We start from the raw sequence: 16,211 nt of genomic DNA, 5'->3' as shown, positions 1-16,211 counted from the left end.
ACCTACCGTACACTGTCATGTGCTATGCTGTGCTCTGCTTAGTCACTCAGTTGTGCCCGACTCTTTGCAACTCCATGGACTGTAGTCCACCAGGCTCCTCTGTCCATAGGGATTCTCCAGGCAAGAACACTGGAGTGGGTTGTTATGGCCTCCTCCAGGGGATCTTCCCAACCCAGGGATCAAACTGGGGTCTCCTGCATTGCAGGCGGATTCTTTACCAGCTGAGCTACCAGGGAAGCCCACGCTGTCAGACCCTTGATCATTTACTTGTGTAACTCCAAACATAGCATGTACGCACATTGTTTCATGTACTTGAAATGCTATTACCTTCTTGTATGTCTAGCTAACTCTTAACCCTACTTCTGAAGTTACCTTCTATTAGGAGAATTTGCTGAACTTAGGGTTTCTGTCCATTTCTATCTCAACACATGATGTGTGCAACATCTGTCATACTTCTCTGTTATTGTTATTACTGTCATTGATTTCCCCTCTTTTCCAAGACTGTTGACCTCTTGAGAGGCTTGAGACGTTATTTACAGTATCTAGCCCATGAATGATATAATTGGAATGATGAATAAATGAAAATAGAATGTTCTAAATATTTTTAAGTTAGAAGGCTCATATTCTGTGCGTGAGTCTGTGGGTATGTTTCTACTTGGGTGTGTGTTCTTTACAAAGAGGGAGTCTGAGAAACATCAGTTTGTTAAGTCCTCCGTTTTAGTCTATTTGGGCCAATATAATGAAAATACCATAGACTTGGTGACTTATGGACAACCAAAATTTCTCAGATTTGTCGAGGCTGGGAAGTCTAAGACCAAGGTGCTGGCAGATTCAGTATCTGGTGAGGGCTCACTTCCCAGTTCATAAATGGCTGTCTTCTTGCTGTGTCCTCACATGATGGAAGGAGAGCTAGAAAGCTCTTTGGGGTCTTTTTATAAGGGCACCAATCCCATTCATGAGGGCTCCACTCTCATGGCTTACTTTCCAAAGTCCCTGCCTCCACATACCAGCACACTGGGGATTAGGCCTCAACATATGAATTTTGGGGGACACATTCAGTCCATAACATCTTTTAATTCTGGTAATCTTTTCCCAACTTCCCACCCAGATGGCTGGCAATTAAATATGTTATTACTAGAGTTTAGTTTCACAGGTAAGGATTCCAAGTTTATTTGGGGTTGCTGATGTGGATCTGGTCCCAAGACAAAGGTGATATATCTTTTTTCAAGATATTGTTCAGCCTGTATGATTATCCATGTGTGTATGAGTGTACAGAGGGAGGGTAAAGTAGACTCATAGGGCTTACACTGGCTGGGTCACTCTTTTCTCCAATGGATAAAAACACAGAAGCTTTTGGTTGTGTATTTTATTTTAAAAATTAATTGAGATATAATTTAGACACATAACATTTTATTAATTTTAGCTGTACAACATAATATTTGCTATATATATATTGCAAAATGATTACCACAATAATTTTAGTTAACATCCATCATCACAGTTCCAATTTTTTTCTTGTGATAAGAACTTTTCAGATCTACTCTTTTAGCAACTTTCAAATATACTGTATAGTATTGTTAACTATAGTCACCGTTGTTGTTGTTCAGTTGCTGAGTTGTGTCCGACTCTTTGCAACCCCTTAAACTGCAGCACACCAGGCTTCCCTGTCCTTCACTATCTCCCTAAGTTTGCTCAAACTCATGTCCATTGAGTCAGTGATGCCATCCAACCTCTGTTGCCCCTTCTTGTCTTGCCCTTAATCTTTGCCAGCATCAGGAAAGATGTTAGGAAATAAGTCAGCTCTTTGTATCAGGTAGCCAAAGTATTGGAACTTCAGCTTTAGCACCAGTCCTTCCACTGCATATTCAGAGTTGATTTCCTTTAGGATTGACTGGTTTGATCTCCTTACTGTCTAAGGGACTCTCAAGAGTCTTCTCCAGCATCAAAGTTCAAAAGCATCAGTTCTTCAGTGCTCAGCTTTCTTCATGGTCCAACTATCACACCCATAAATGACTGCTGAAAAAACCATAGCTTTAACTATATGGATCTTTGTCGGCAAAGTGATGTCTCTGCTTTTTATCACTATCTAGGTTTTTCATAGCTTTTCTGCCAAGGAGCAAGTGTCTTTTAATTTTGTGGCTGCCATCACTGTCCACATTGATGTTGGAGCCCAAGAAAATGAAATCTGACACTGTTTCCACTTTTCCCCCATCTATTTGCCATGAAGTGATAGGACTGGATGCCATGATCTTCATTTTTTGAATGTTGAGTTTTAAGCCAGCTTTTTCACTCTCCTCTTTCACTTTCATCAAGAGGCTCTTTAGTTCTTCCTCATTTTCTGCCATTAAAGTGGTATCATCTGTATAGCTGAGGTTGTTGATATTTCTCCCAGAAATCTTGATTCCAGCTTGTGAGTCATCCAGCCCAGCATTTCGTATGATGTACTCTGCATATAAGTTAAATAAGCAAGGTGATAATATACAACCTTGATGTACTCCTTTCCCAATTTTGAACCAGTCCATTGTTCCATGTCCAGTTCTAACTGTTGCTTCTTGTCCTGCATACACATTTCTCAGGAGGCAGGTAAGATGGTCTAGTATTCCACACAAACTGTGGAATATTCTTTCTAAACAAATAAGGAAATAATAAATAGTTCAGGAAAGAATATTATAAAGCAGTTAAATTGATATTGTATAGGAAAAATAATGACTGATACTTGGGTATGAATCTTATACAATTATGATGATGCGGAAAAAGTCACTTTACTTATTTTACCAAATCAAATTAAATTTGACTTTACACACTCAGCAGAATGGCAGTAATGTCAACATGTCATTATTGGGTCTCCTCTCATTGTTTTCCACTCAAAGGCACTTGCCTCTCTTCCCCTTTCCTTCTTGGGCAACATAAGAGCAATACTTTGATAAAATGCTTTTTGTGAAAAACAAACAAACAATGAGGACTGACCTTAAAAGATACTCTCCTAAGGCAAAAGAATACACAGATATATTCAATCTGTAAAGATATTAACTATCTGGTTTATACCTTTGTATTTTCCTCCAGTATAAAGTCTAGGCTTTTAGAAGGGATTTATATTTGTTTCCTCTATATGGAAGGGGATTTCAAAGGTGGAGGGGTTGGAAAGAGATAGCTTCCCAAGTCTAAGAGAAGTGACCAGACAAAAGGTACAAACTAAGTCCTGGGGATATCATGCACAGCACAGTGACTATTTACTTCTGCTTCACTGAAAATATTGGAGTGGGTTGTCATGCCCTCCTCCAGGGGATCTTCCCAATCCAGGGATCAAACCCAGGTCTCTTACATCGCGGGCAGATTCCTTATCAACTGAGCCACCAAGGAAGCCCAAAAACACTGGAGTGGGTAGCCTTTCCCTTCTCCAGCAGATCTTCCCAACCCAGGAATCAAACCGGGGTCTCCTGCATTGCAGGCAGATTCTTTACCAGCTGAGCTACCAGGGAATCCCAATCAGATTGCTATTTGAGGGCAATTAGAAGTTTCCAACTTACACAGATTCTCAGTTATTTCCTTAGGATAAATTTCCAGAAGCATCATTAATGGTACAAAAGAATGGTCAAATTTTAAGGCTGTTGAGCCCACTACTCATCACAAACAGCAAAGTGCCATTTTGGAAAGTACCTTGGGTAAATAAAAATGGAGCATGTATTGGTTTGCTAGATTTTCCATAACAAAATACCAAAGAATAAGTGGTTTGAACAACAGAAATTAATTTTTCTCCCATTTTTGGAGGCTGGAGGTCCAAGATCAAGGTGCTAGTAGGGTTAAATTCTTCTGAGATCTTTATTCTTGGCTTGCAGGTGGCCATCCTCTCATTGCCTCTTCACACGGTCATTCTTCTGTGCACATATACCCCTGGTGTCTCTTCCTCTTATAGGGACACTAACCATACTGGATTAGGGCTCTATCCTAAGGGCCTATTTTAAGATAATCACCTCTTTAAATACTTTATCTTTGATTATAGTTACATTCAGAAGTACTGGAGGCTAGTGCTTCACATTATGAATTTAGAGGTAAGAGAGGGTGGGGACACAGTTCAGGCCATGACAGAACTCAACTGCAAAAATTAACTCCGAGATATAATGGCATGCTGTAGTCCATGGGGTTGCAAAGAGTCGAACATGACTGAGCAACTGAACAACAACAAATAATAAAAAGTTGACTTAAAAAAGTAGAGTTGCTGCTTTCTGAAAATATAGCTGTTCATAGTTTCCCCTCTCTTTCTTAGCTCATTCTTTTTCGTTTTCTCTAGTTCTCTTTTTCCATTTAGTTCAGTTCAATTGCTCAGTTGTGTCCAACTCTTTGAGACCCCATGAATCGCAGCACGCCAGGCCTCCCTGTCCATCATCAACTCCCAGAGTTTACCCAAACTCATGTCCATGGAGTTGGTGATGCCATCCAGCCATCTCATCCTCTGTTGTCCCCTTTTCCTCTTGCCCACAATCCCTCCCAGCATCAGGGTCTTTTCCAACGAGTCAACTCTTTGCATGAGATGGCCAAAGTACTGGAGTTTCAGCTTCAGCATCAGTCCTTCCAGTGAACACCCAGGACTGATCTCCTTTAGAAGGGACTGGTTGGATCTCCTTGCAGTCCAAGGGACTCTCAAGAGTCTTCTCCAACACCACAGTTCTAAAGCATCAATTCTTTGGCACTCAGCTTTCTTCACAGTCCAACTCTCACATTCATACATGACCACTGGAAAAACCATAGCCTTGACTAGATGGACCTTTGTTGGCAAAGTAATGTCTCTGCTTTTTTAATATGCTGTCTAGATTGGACATAACTTTCCTTCCAAGGAGTAAGCGTCTTTTAATTTCATGGCTGCAATCACCATCTGCAGTGATTTTGGAGCCCCCAAAAATAAAGTCTGACATTGTTTCCACTGTTTCCCCATCTATTTCCCATGAAGTGATGGGACCAGATGCCATGATCTTCGTTTTCTGAATGTTGAGCTTTAAGCCAACTTTTTCACTCTCCTCTTTCATCGAGAGGCTCTTTAGTTCCTCTTCACTTTCTGCCATAATTAGGTGCAGTAAAATATACCCTTTTTACTGTGCAGTTCTTTTGATTTGTTTAAACATCACATTCAATTAGATCTTGTTATCACACTTGCAGGAGGGATGGAAAGCAAAGGTTGTCTAAATTTCAGTTACATTTTTAAATATTTGTTTTGGAAGGCTGAGATACTTGTAAGCAAGAAAAAGCCAAGAAACATACGCAGGCGATGATCTAAAAGGTAAAGTAGAAAAAAAATTGTTTTTCCACCTGAATGATCTCAGAGGTAGGAAAATGACAGCATCTAACACTCTTTATTCACTGTCCCTACTTTTACCAATCTAATCTCTGAAAAGAGTCTTCTATCCCAGTTATCTTGTACTTATCCTGAATTTCTAAATGTCTCTCAAACATGCTTGTGTTGATTCCTATCATCCCTACCCTCTTTCTGTTGTTTAGTCGCTAAGTTGTGTCCCACTCTTTGTGACCCCATGGACTGTAGCCTGCCAGGCTCCTCTGATCGTGGGAGTTCCCAGGTAAGAATATTGGAATAGGTTGCCATTTCCTTCTCCAGGGTATCTTCCCGACCCAGGGATTGAACCTGCACCTCCTGCATTGGCAGGTGGATTCTTTACTACTCAGCCAACAGGGAAGTCTGCCCTCCTTCTATAGGTAAGGCTTATACTAGACATATGCTTTTATGAAGCTTTTCTAGTCAATAGTAATTAAATCAGTAACAGATCCTCAATAAGACTGTGTGGATGATTATTTTAAAACAATACAGGAAAAAAATGTTACTTTAGAATTTACAGTTTAGATGAGAAAACAAGTTACGGTCTTATTCTGTTTCAGAAATTCATCTTTTACTGTTTAACATTTATTTGAGTGACTCTAAAACTTCTTCAGGTCTGATCTTTCATCAGAGCTATAACCTTGGGCATCTCAGAACATAGTGCCCCATGAATATCGCAGTTTCACCTTAAACATTAACAGCTATGTTCACCATCACCCATACTTCCTCTAAAATAGTTTCTTTTCCTACATTTTTGTAGTTCTATCATGTGGCAGTTTTAGGCTTCCAGATATCAAACACTGGAATGCTTTTATTTTCCTCATTATTTATCATCAGTCGGTTAGCAAATCCTGACATATCTGAATTGTGTTTTGTAATAAGGTAATACTTTCCTATTATCCTTCTCTTTTAATTTTTTCAATGGTATTTATTGCTATCTAACATGCTATATACCATTCTTATTGTTTGCTTCTCCCCACAAGAATGTATGTTCCATGAGGGCAGACATTTTTGTCTGTTGCTTACTGCCCTGTTCCCAACACTTGGTATAGTAGTTATTGGATAAATTGAGAAATTGAGCACTTACTATGTGCCAGGCACTGTGCTCTGCATTTACATGCAGAATCTCATTTAATTTTTGCCACATTGGGTAGGTGTTTTATGTTCTGATTTTAATAATAAAACTGATAATTTAAAAAAGGTTAGGTGACCTGTCCAAAGTCACACAACTCGATGCTCACATGGTTTGTAGGTAATAGAGACATAGTTTCTCCCCAAACTTTGAAGCCTATCTATATGCCTTTGAATTAGTATTTATACTCCTTAATCTAAATGTAGGAAAAGGAGTATGTCAAGGCTGTATATTGTCACCTTGCTTATTTAACTTATATGCAGAGTACATCATTATGGACTGGAAGAAGCACAAGCTGGAATCAAGATTGCCGGGAGAAATATCAATAACCTCAGATATGCAGATGACACCACCCTTATGGCAGAAAGTGAAGAGGAACTAAAAAGCCTCTTGATGAAAGAGGAGAATGAAAAAGTTGGCTTAAAGCTCAACATTCAGAAAACGAAGATCATGGCATCTGGTCCCATCACTTCATGGGAAATAGATGGGGAAACAGTGGAAACAATGTCAGACTTTATTTTTGGGGGCTCCAAAATCACTGCAGATGGTGATTGCAGCCATGAAATTAAAAGACACTTACTCCTTGGAAGGGAAGCTATGATCAACCTAGATAGCATATTCAAAAGCAGAGACATTACTTTGCCGACTAAGGTCCATCTAGTCAAGGCTATGATTTTTCCAGTAGTCATGTATGGATGTGAGAGTTGGACTGTGAAGAAGGCTGAGCTTTAAGAATTGATGCTTTAGAACTGTGGTGTTGGAGAAGACTCTTGAGAGTCCCTTGGACTGCAAGGAGATCCAACCAGTCCATTCTGAAGGAGATCAACCCTGGGATTTCTTTGGAAGGAATGATGCTGAAGCTGAAACTCCAGTACTTTGGCCACCTCATGCGAGGAGTTGACTCATTGGAAAATACTCTGAAGCTGGGAGGGATTGGGGGCAGGAGGAGAAGGGGACAGCCGAGAATGAGATGGCTGGATTGCATCACTGACTTGATGGACGTGAATCTGAGTGAACTCCAGGAGTTGGTGATGGACAGGGAGGCCTGGCGTGCTGCGATTCATGGGGTCCCAAAGAGTCGAACACGACTGAGCGACTGAACTGAACTGAATCTAAATTTCAAGACATTACATAATACCAAGACCGTCAACCTTAGTTTTTTTCTATCAAAAACCTCCTGATACAATCAAACTGGTCCACTTTGTTCCTGGGAGCTTATAAATTTTCTCCAGATTTTGTTCAGGTAAACTCCCTATAGAAATCTTATCTAGCCTTTGACTCTGATTCAGTGCAAGTTCTATCTCTTTAATCATTTCTGAATACATTTCATTCCAGGATACAGTGAGGAATTTATCTTCTAATTTGCTACATGGTTTTGGGGCTCTCCATCACATGGCATACACCGTGTGGCACTCCTTGTATCTTGCTTGGAACACAAAAGTTTCAGTAGACGGAAGCCATTATAACTTTCTTGCATTCCCACCTGGGTCGATATGGCAGTTATCAAGGGTGTGCAATACTCATATACAGTAGTGTTCATGTGTTTAACTTGGCTCCCAGTCCGATTGAAAACGCCTTAAAAAACCTAACATTTTAGTTGGGAAGGAAGCTCGTACAGATAACAGGACCTATGAAAGGATGTGTACACCGGGGGAGTATGAAAATGTCCGCTGAGAGAGGCCTCGCAAGAGGGTTCCACTGACAGCATTGGGGTAGCGGGGGTCTCGCGCCAAGCCTCGGTCGCAAAGTATGAAGCGCTTTCGGCGCGCTGCAGTCCTTTCACATGGCCTCGGGCTCGCTTTTGCGCAGGGCCACGTGCCAATGTTTGTCTAATCGCGCCTCTGGCCTACTATAAACGGTTAATAACCGTCTTCCCCGACCAGGCCCCTACCCTCCATCTTTGTGCGGACGGGAGGGGCGAGGACTCCAGGTGTAGTGGCCCAGCCGAAACGCGGCGGGTAAATCCAAGACCCTAACCCCAACAGTCAAGTTTTCAAAAAACCCGCGCGTGACGCCCCAGGCCGCATCCGTTGGGAACGGCCCCCAGCGCGTCCCCGCTCACTACCACCCCCGGCGCCCCGCCCCACCCCCGCGACAAGCCCAGGGCGGGAGGAGGCTTAGGGACGGCAAGAAAACTGCACACAGCGGGAGCCGCGGCCAGCGCGCACTGGGGAGCGCGCCCGTCCAGTAGCTGCCGAAAACGGAAGTGGATGCAAGCGGATGGCTGTGATTGGCTGAACTGACATGTCTCTCAAGGGGCTGGCGCGAACGCCACTGCGGAGCTGGGCGAGGGGATACGGCTAGGGGAGGGGGAAAAATCACTGGGAACAGCCGCGGGGGCTGGGGGCAAATGAATCGCAGAGGTTCACGAAGGGCAGAGAGAGTCCCTAGTGAGGGCGCACTGGAGATCCTGGAAGTGAAAGCTGAGCGGTAAAGGCGGCAGCCGGAGCAGCGCAGGCCGAAGGCTTGAATAGACCGCGGAGGGCGGGGAGTCCGTGACCGAGAGCCGCGCTGCAGCGCGGTAGGCGGGACTAATGAGGTCGAGGCGAGGATTGGTGGACTGTCCTGCGCTGCCGTACGTCGGCGGTGACGCACGCCTCGGGGAGGGTGCGCGCGCGTTCAGCGGCCTCTTTGTGTGGTGCACAGATACGGGAGCGGAGGTGGCGGTAGCGGCGGCTTTGGTTGCCTTCCAGTTTCCTCGGCTTGTCCTCTAGCCGGCACCTCTCCCCTTCCCTCCCCCTTCCTCTCTTCCTTTTTCCCTTCCCTTCCCTTCTTCCCTTTTCCGTCGCTGACCGGCGGGGGCGGCTCCAGCGACGGCTGGGCCCAAGTTGTGAAGAAACCTTAGCCAACCATCACGGCGACGGCGAAACCTCGGAGCTCCCAGGGCGGGGGCAAGGCCCGGGCGGTGGAGATGGAGAACTCCCAACTGTGTAAGCTGTTCATCGGCGGCCTCAACGTGCAGACGAGTGAGTCCGGCCTGCGCGGCCACTTTGAGGCCTTTGGGACCCTGACAGACTGCGTAGTGGTGGTGAACCCCCAGACCAAGCGCTCCCGTTGCTTTGGCTTCGTGACCTACTCCAATGTGGAGGAGGCCGATGCCGCCATGGCCGCCTCGCCTCATGCGGTGGACGGCAACACGGTGGAGCTGAAGCGGGCGGTGTCCCGGGAGGATTCGGCGCGGCCCGGTGCTCACGCCAAGGTGAAGAAGCTCTTTGTCGGGGGCCTTAAGGGAGACGTGGCCGAGGGCGACCTGATCGAGCACTTCTCGCAGTTTGGCACCGTGGAAAAGGCCGAGATTATTGCCGACAAGCAGTCCGGCAAGAAGCGTGGCTTCGGCTTCGTGTATTTTCAGAATCACGACGCGGCAGACAAGGCCGCGGTGGTCAAGTTCCATCCGATCCAGGGCCATCGCGTGGAGGTGAAGAAGGCTGTCCCCAAGGAGGATATCCACTCCGGTGGGGGCGGAGGCGGCTCCCGGTCCTCCCGTGGCGGCCGCGGCGGCCGGGGTCGGGGCGGTGGTCGTGACCAGAACGGCCTGTCTAAGGGCGGCGGCGGCGGTTATAACAGCTACGGTGGTTACGGCGGCGGCGGCGGCTACAACGCCTACGGAGGCGGCGGCGGCGGTTCGTCCTACGGTGGAAGCGACTACGGTAACGGCTTCGGCGGTTTCGGCAGCTACAGCCAGCACCAGTCGTCCTATGGGCCCATGAAGAGCGGCGGCGGCGGCGGCGGCGGAGGCAGCAGCTGGGGAGGTCGCAGCAACAGTGGACCTTACAGAGGTGGCTATGGCGGTGGGGGTGGCTATGGAGGCAGCTCCTTCTAAAAATGTTTTTTTAATGCTTGGGAGTGGCTATAGGGGTAGCTCTTTTCAACCACCCAACTAGGGTCAACTCCTAAGTCCTTTTCACTCCCACCGCTTTCCCCATTCTGCCCTTGGGGGAGCCACTTCTAAGGCTGCTTACCCTTGGGGGTGTTGCCCTATATGCCTGCCACCTCTCTCGTCTCTCCCTCTGAAGATGGACTTGCCTCCACATACACATTTTTGTGTTACAGTCATTGATGGACTCTATTTTTTTATTATTACTTGGACTTTGGTCGTTTTTATACTAGCAAAATGTCTTGTTTTAATTTGTGTTTTTTTTTTGGGGGGGGGAGGGAGTGAACTTGCTGATTCTGTAGCAAAACCTGGGCGGGGGTTGGGGGGTTTAGTTTACTTTGTTGTAAGGACTTGGTATCTGGCTACAGCGTTTTCTATAAAATCTCCTTGGATCCCATGCCCGAAATTTGGAAGCATATGTACAAAAATCATTTTTACGTTTTATTTTTAATAAATCATTGTGTTTGACCGTACATGTCTAACATTTTTTTTGTAGGATCTATTCCGTACCGTTTTAAGGGTAATTTTTCGTGTTAATTCTTAATGTGTACTTAGAGAAACTTTTAAAAGGTCCTGTGAGGCTTTTTTTTTTTTTTCTTATTGCTGTACGCAGGTAGTGATGTGTTGAATTTATCCCTTACAGGTAAAACATTTGAAGTGGTGGATGTGGCTTTTTAAAATCTTTAAAGTTTTTCCTACATCCATCTCTTGTACTAAGTGATTTGCTTATCATCTTGACATGGGTGGTCACTTCTATGAGAATTTGCTTCAAAATATGTACTGTGTAGTTCTAAAGAAATAGTTTGTGTTAAGCATGTGTTTTCATTCATATAAACTGTTTTAAAAAATTCAGATGGCCTAATTTCATCCCTCTTACTGGTTTGTCTGTAATGAATGGTTACAAATAAGGGTTATATTTTACCCTCAAACTTTTAAGTGCATTTTTGTATTTTCAGAGCAGGTTTAAATGTTTTGTTTTTTTTTCCCCTATAGCTGAACTGTTGTCCTCCTGGAAATCCTTCCCTTAACTTTTGTGGCACCATCTACCGGCAGAATGTCAGTATATCTGCAAAACAGTTGGTTTAAAAACTTGTTCAGGACAGTTGCATCAGATTTTAGAAGTTTTGCCATCAAAAATCTGTGTAGACTTTGGTTATACATTCACTTGTAACTAAGATGGGCTTTACAGGAATGTAGTTAATGGTCCATATCACTACTGCCCTTTCTACTTGAGGTTTGAAAATGTAAAACTGCTCTGCATAGCTTGGGCAGTGGCCCCAAATTGCTATGATTAACTAATGAACCAGCTTCATTACTGGTTCTTAGGTGTACCATGTACTGGTATCTTAGGTGCAAGTTGTAAAGCAAAATATCTGTATTCTGCTTGGTTAACAAATGTATATTTGTAGCCCTTTCATGCAGTAGAATTCAAGTTGTTTATAAAAAGCAAAACAAAATGGTATAGGAGAAAATTGCCTTCCTGGATAGACATATAGAATAGCACCGTTTATGGATATCACAAATAAAGAATTCAATTCTTTACATGATTGAGTGAGAGTATGTATAACCTGGTGGGTGGGTTCAGAATACCTTTTAATCTAGTACCTACATTTGATTTAATGATATGGTATAATTTTTGGCTGGAATTTTGCTTAAGGCTGCTTAGTCACTTTGACAAAGGGTAGCTGATACTTGGTATGGGTACTTGTAGTACCTCTACAACAAATGGGATAGATGTGTTTGCATAGTGAAGAAATTAACAAGATAGTCTAAGTTTTGCATTACAAATGGTTTTACTATTTGCTTAAATTTCTGTTTTCATTCTTACTGAAATGCATCATACTGCGTTTCTTGTGGTAATTTGGTCTAGCTTTTGCAGGGAGTGGGGCTCTAAGATACAGAAAATGATATGTTCTCAAGTTTTTTATTGTAATTATTGTATTTGTGTTTTACTCAGTTTTAGGAGGAAGATCTGTTTCTTCTGGTTCAACTGGAATAGTCCACCTTCTGGAGGGTTTTCAGAATTTAATAAGGTTATTGTCATTTTGTATTTCCCACATAGTGATGTGTGAAAAGTTACGTAAAAGGATTTCCTAATTAGAAAAATGGCTTAGTATTCATAGTATATCATCGCTTTGTTGTCATGTATCTGCCTTTACAAATATCTTACCTGGATTGGTATTCAGTGAAGGCAGAAATAGAGGTCTTTAGTCTTTCCAGATTTGGCATGTAGGACTTGTTTGTTATGGTTTCACTTTTTTCACCTGTAAGATTTACCTGAACATTACTACTTCAAATATAATCAAGACTTCATGGGAGGAAGTAGTACAGAACCTGATCAGCATTGAATATAATTTTTGTGCAGTGCTTGAATCTGATTTTGAAAGATTAGCAAAATAAAAAAAAATTTTTTGTCTTTCTGTTGTGAAGAACTTCTGCATTTACAGTGTTTAGTAAAATTCAGTGGTAATCATTAGTTGGAAGAGGTTTGAAAGATTGATAGTAATTTCAAGTCTTAAAAAGCTTGCAAACAGTTGACATTCATAGTGGTAACAAATCAGAATGATATACTGATTGCTTCGTTGTGTAGCTTAATGATTTAGAACAGATTTAATATTTAAATCTTCATAATGAATTTTTGTTTTCAAGTGAGGTTAAAGCATTGAGGATACTTAAGAATTTGCTATTTCTGATTACCTCAAGAACAGAAATGGTAGTGTCAGTTATTTGATTTGTAGCTTTGTTTATCTTTAAGTGTGCTTAATACTCAAATTTGAGAATTTGCATTTTAAACTAAATTACCTATGTTTTTGCTGATTAAAAGTGGGCATTTGGATGTTGAGTCAATTTAAGCAAAACTGCATCTAGGTAATGTAAGGATTATTCCCCAAAAGACAGTATTTGCACTTAGAAGAGGGTGAGTTTGTTTCTTCCGTTTTAACCAACTTACTGCATCAGTGTTAAGATTTTGGCCACTGGGAATATAATTTCTCTTCCCTGTTTTAGAAGGCTCTTTTTTTTTATTAAGTGGAGCAACAAAGATTACCTCTAAACCAGGGTAAGACAATGAATGCCTTTTCCTTAGTGTCTTATTGCGGGTTGCTTTGCTGCACCTTTGTCTAATGTTTTCTATTAAAAGTGAATGTTGTAAAAACTTCTTTCCAATAAAAGTTCCCTTTCTACCATGTTATTTAAAAAATTATAATATTGCATGTTTGGTCAAATGTTGCCAAGTAACATTTGGCAATGTTACTGCTGCTGCTACTGCTGCTAAGTCACTTAAGTCGTGTCCAACTCTGTGTGACCCCATAGATGGCAGCCCACCAGGCTCCCCCGTCCCTGGGATTCTCCAGGCAAGAACACTGGAGTGGGTTGCCATTTTCTCCAATGCATGAAAGTGAAAAGTGAAAGGGAAGTCGCTCAGTCGCGTCCGACTCTTTGCGACCCCATGGACTGCAGACTACCAGGCTCCTCCATCTGTGGGATTTTCCAGGCAAGAGTACCGGAGTGGGGTGCCATCGCTTTCTCTGGGCAATGTTACTGGGAAATAGAAAAGAGAAATTGTACTGAATGTTGAGACTGGTGTATTTTTTAAAATGAGAATTAAACGTTTAAATAAATGCTTAAAAACTAAACGAAGAATGGTAAAAACTACTAATATGAGGAAATCCTCTTCTCAAGGACAATCCTTGTTAATAGGTGTATGTTCAGTAAACTCTTTTATGTACCTACATTTTAAAAGGATGAAATAGTTCAGTAGTTTATATGATTGGCATTCTCATATCAGAACAAATAGACATTCCTCATCCTCTTTAATGCCTGTATAATGTTCCATAGCATGGCCATACCATAATGGTTGATGGACATTTCTTGCTATTAAGAGTAATGCAGTGATTGTTGGAATTGCAGGTCATGTTCTTGCTTACCACATACACACTTAGTTGATGAGATGGCTCACTCAAATTAAATGTGCTGGGTAACTAGAACACAGCAGTTCTTTGGTATCATGAGTATTTTTTTGTTCTTAGTATATATTCAGGGAAAGGTACATGCTCATTGGCAGCCTTGTTAAAGCCTTAGGTTATATTCAACTGAAACATTTTGCTGAAAAATTTCAAAGCTAGATAATGCGTGATAAAACAGTTAATGGCCTATAAAGACCCTTACGTTGCTCCTTCCCTGTTTTCTTCCAGCACTTGGAGATGACGTATGTTAACAGTTTGCCTATTTCTAGGTCTTTCTATTTCCAGGGAGATATATTTATCTTTATTTTAGAAACAAATATTGGGTTGTTTTATATATACATACATACATATGTAAGTGTTTTAACTTCAAAGACACCCATATGTGTACATAATCATTCTGTATCATAACACTGGTATACTATAGTATAGATGCATCGTAATTTATTGTTTAGTATGTTTCCAAACTACTTTCGCAGGCTTTGTGTTGCCATTTGCAACATACCAGAAAGGATCCACCCCTGCTCACAAGGTACTCGCAATTTTTGTTTGAGTAGTGGGAATTTCAATAATTGTAATAGATTGTGGGCATTTTAGTTAGAGATGGGTATAAGCAATCGTGTCGACTTGGTGGGTCAAGAAAACATTTGGGCTGGTCTTGACATTTAGGCTACGTAGATGAGTTGGCAGAGGGCATGCTACTAACATGCCAATACACAGAGCATGATGTAATGGGCTCCTTGTGTTTTTTCTTACGTTGCTAGGCCACAGAGACTTCAGAAGTACATCATCTATTTTTATTGCTTTGCATTATTTTATGGCTTAACGGTTTTTGCTAGGTTTTAATAGCAAAATCAGCTTAAGGGTTATGGGACACATTCAACGATAGAAGTACAAGTCAGTTGAGATCTTGAATGGATGTTAAAAAGTTTCTGTGAAAAGTATAATTCATAGTTTGGAGACCCCCTTTATTAAGCCATAGTTAGCAATATTCTCACTCTTTTATTTTTTTCCTTTAATATATCTTCCCTATATTTTCACTTACTAGCTGGTTTTAAAATACAATTTTGTGAGAAAATGTTTGCAGTAAGTTATTAGAAACTTAATATGTTCTGTAAATTTTGTTTTAAAAATAAAGCTAACAGTTGTATAATTTGGCAGGGGGAGACAGGGTTAGTTTGAAGAATAAGTGGGCATGAATTACTAGCTTCAAATTAAATTTGAGTTTAGCACATCGTGAATGTTCTTGATGCTTAAATTTATTTGCTTACTAAGTGTAGTGTGTGGAAGTATATTGTTGGGAAATAGGATTTATTGCTCATTTTTAAGACAGGCAGCTGGTTTGGGAAATTGGTCTTTGACATTGGAACCTGCTTGTGGGTGAACTTCATATTCTTAAATGAGAAATGCCATCAGATAAAACAAAAAAGGAGATACTAGAAAGCTGCTGTTTAAAAAAGTATATTAGGGAGGCTAAAAGGGCGGTTGAATCACTTTTGTTCTGAGCTATCCCACCTATTTATTGATAAACTTATCATTTATTGATAGTTTATTAATAATAAACTTGCAGTTGGAGCTGAATGATTTGCATCTTCAGAGAGGAAAAAGATATTTTAGCTGTGTGCTCCCTTCTCAGGCAGATTTTCTTTGGCTCCTTTAATTCTTTTTTCACTGTGTATGGTTTGTTTAAAACACCAAAAAACATATCTGAAATGGGTTTTGTTCTAAAATTATCTGATGTGAACTTGTACTGTTTTGACAGTATGCTTATTTCCCAGCATTTTCTGTCAGTTTCTTCAGGGATTGATTACCTCTTTGTGCAAAACATCTAGGATCTGGAGATAACTGCAGTGGGACAAACACGGTTCCTGTCTTCAAGTAACTTGCATTCTGTTGGAGATTGTGTTTCTTTTGAAA

The 16,211-nt window shown here is 41.7% G+C and overlaps 1 protein-coding gene across 3 annotated transcripts; it reads left to right on the top strand.

The window, feature by feature from the left end:
- The first annotated feature begins 8,687 nt into the window (after nt 1-8,687).
- Nucleotides 8,688-14,325, top strand: HNRNPA0 (heterogeneous nuclear ribonucleoprotein A0). 3 transcript variants are annotated; one of them, XR_011257317.1, is made up of 4 exons: nt 9,089-10,234; nt 11,326-11,388; nt 12,290-12,365; nt 13,645-14,325. XR_011257317.1 is itself a non-coding variant. In XM_069592148.1 (3 exons), the coding sequence occupies exons 1-2, from the start codon at nt 9,367-9,369 to the stop codon at nt 11,358-11,360; spliced, it is 903 nt and encodes a 300-aa protein (XP_069448249.1). In that variant the 5' UTR covers nt 9,051-9,366; the 3' UTR covers nt 11,361-11,388; nt 12,290-13,517. The 3 variants fall into 3 exon arrangements, 2 of the variants coding, with proteins under 2 accessions (XP_070148523.1, XP_069448249.1); XM_069592148.1 differs by lacking the exon at nt 13,645-14,325 and having other exon boundaries at nt 9,051-10,234; nt 12,290-13,517; XM_070292422.1 differs by lacking the exons at nt 11,326-11,388; nt 12,290-12,365; nt 13,645-14,325 and having other exon boundaries at nt 8,688-10,805.
- Nucleotides 14,326-16,211: the final 1,886 nt, after the last annotated feature.

This window comes from Ovis canadensis, chromosome 5 (genome assembly GCF_042477335.2).
Source record: "Ovis canadensis isolate MfBH-ARS-UI-01 breed Bighorn chromosome 5, ARS-UI_OviCan_v2, whole genome shotgun sequence".
Lineage (NCBI taxonomy): Eukaryota > Metazoa > Chordata > Mammalia > Artiodactyla > Bovidae > Ovis > Ovis canadensis.
The sequence above is the reverse complement of the archived record's forward strand: the minus strand, read 5'-3'. Positions and strand labels throughout refer to the sequence as shown.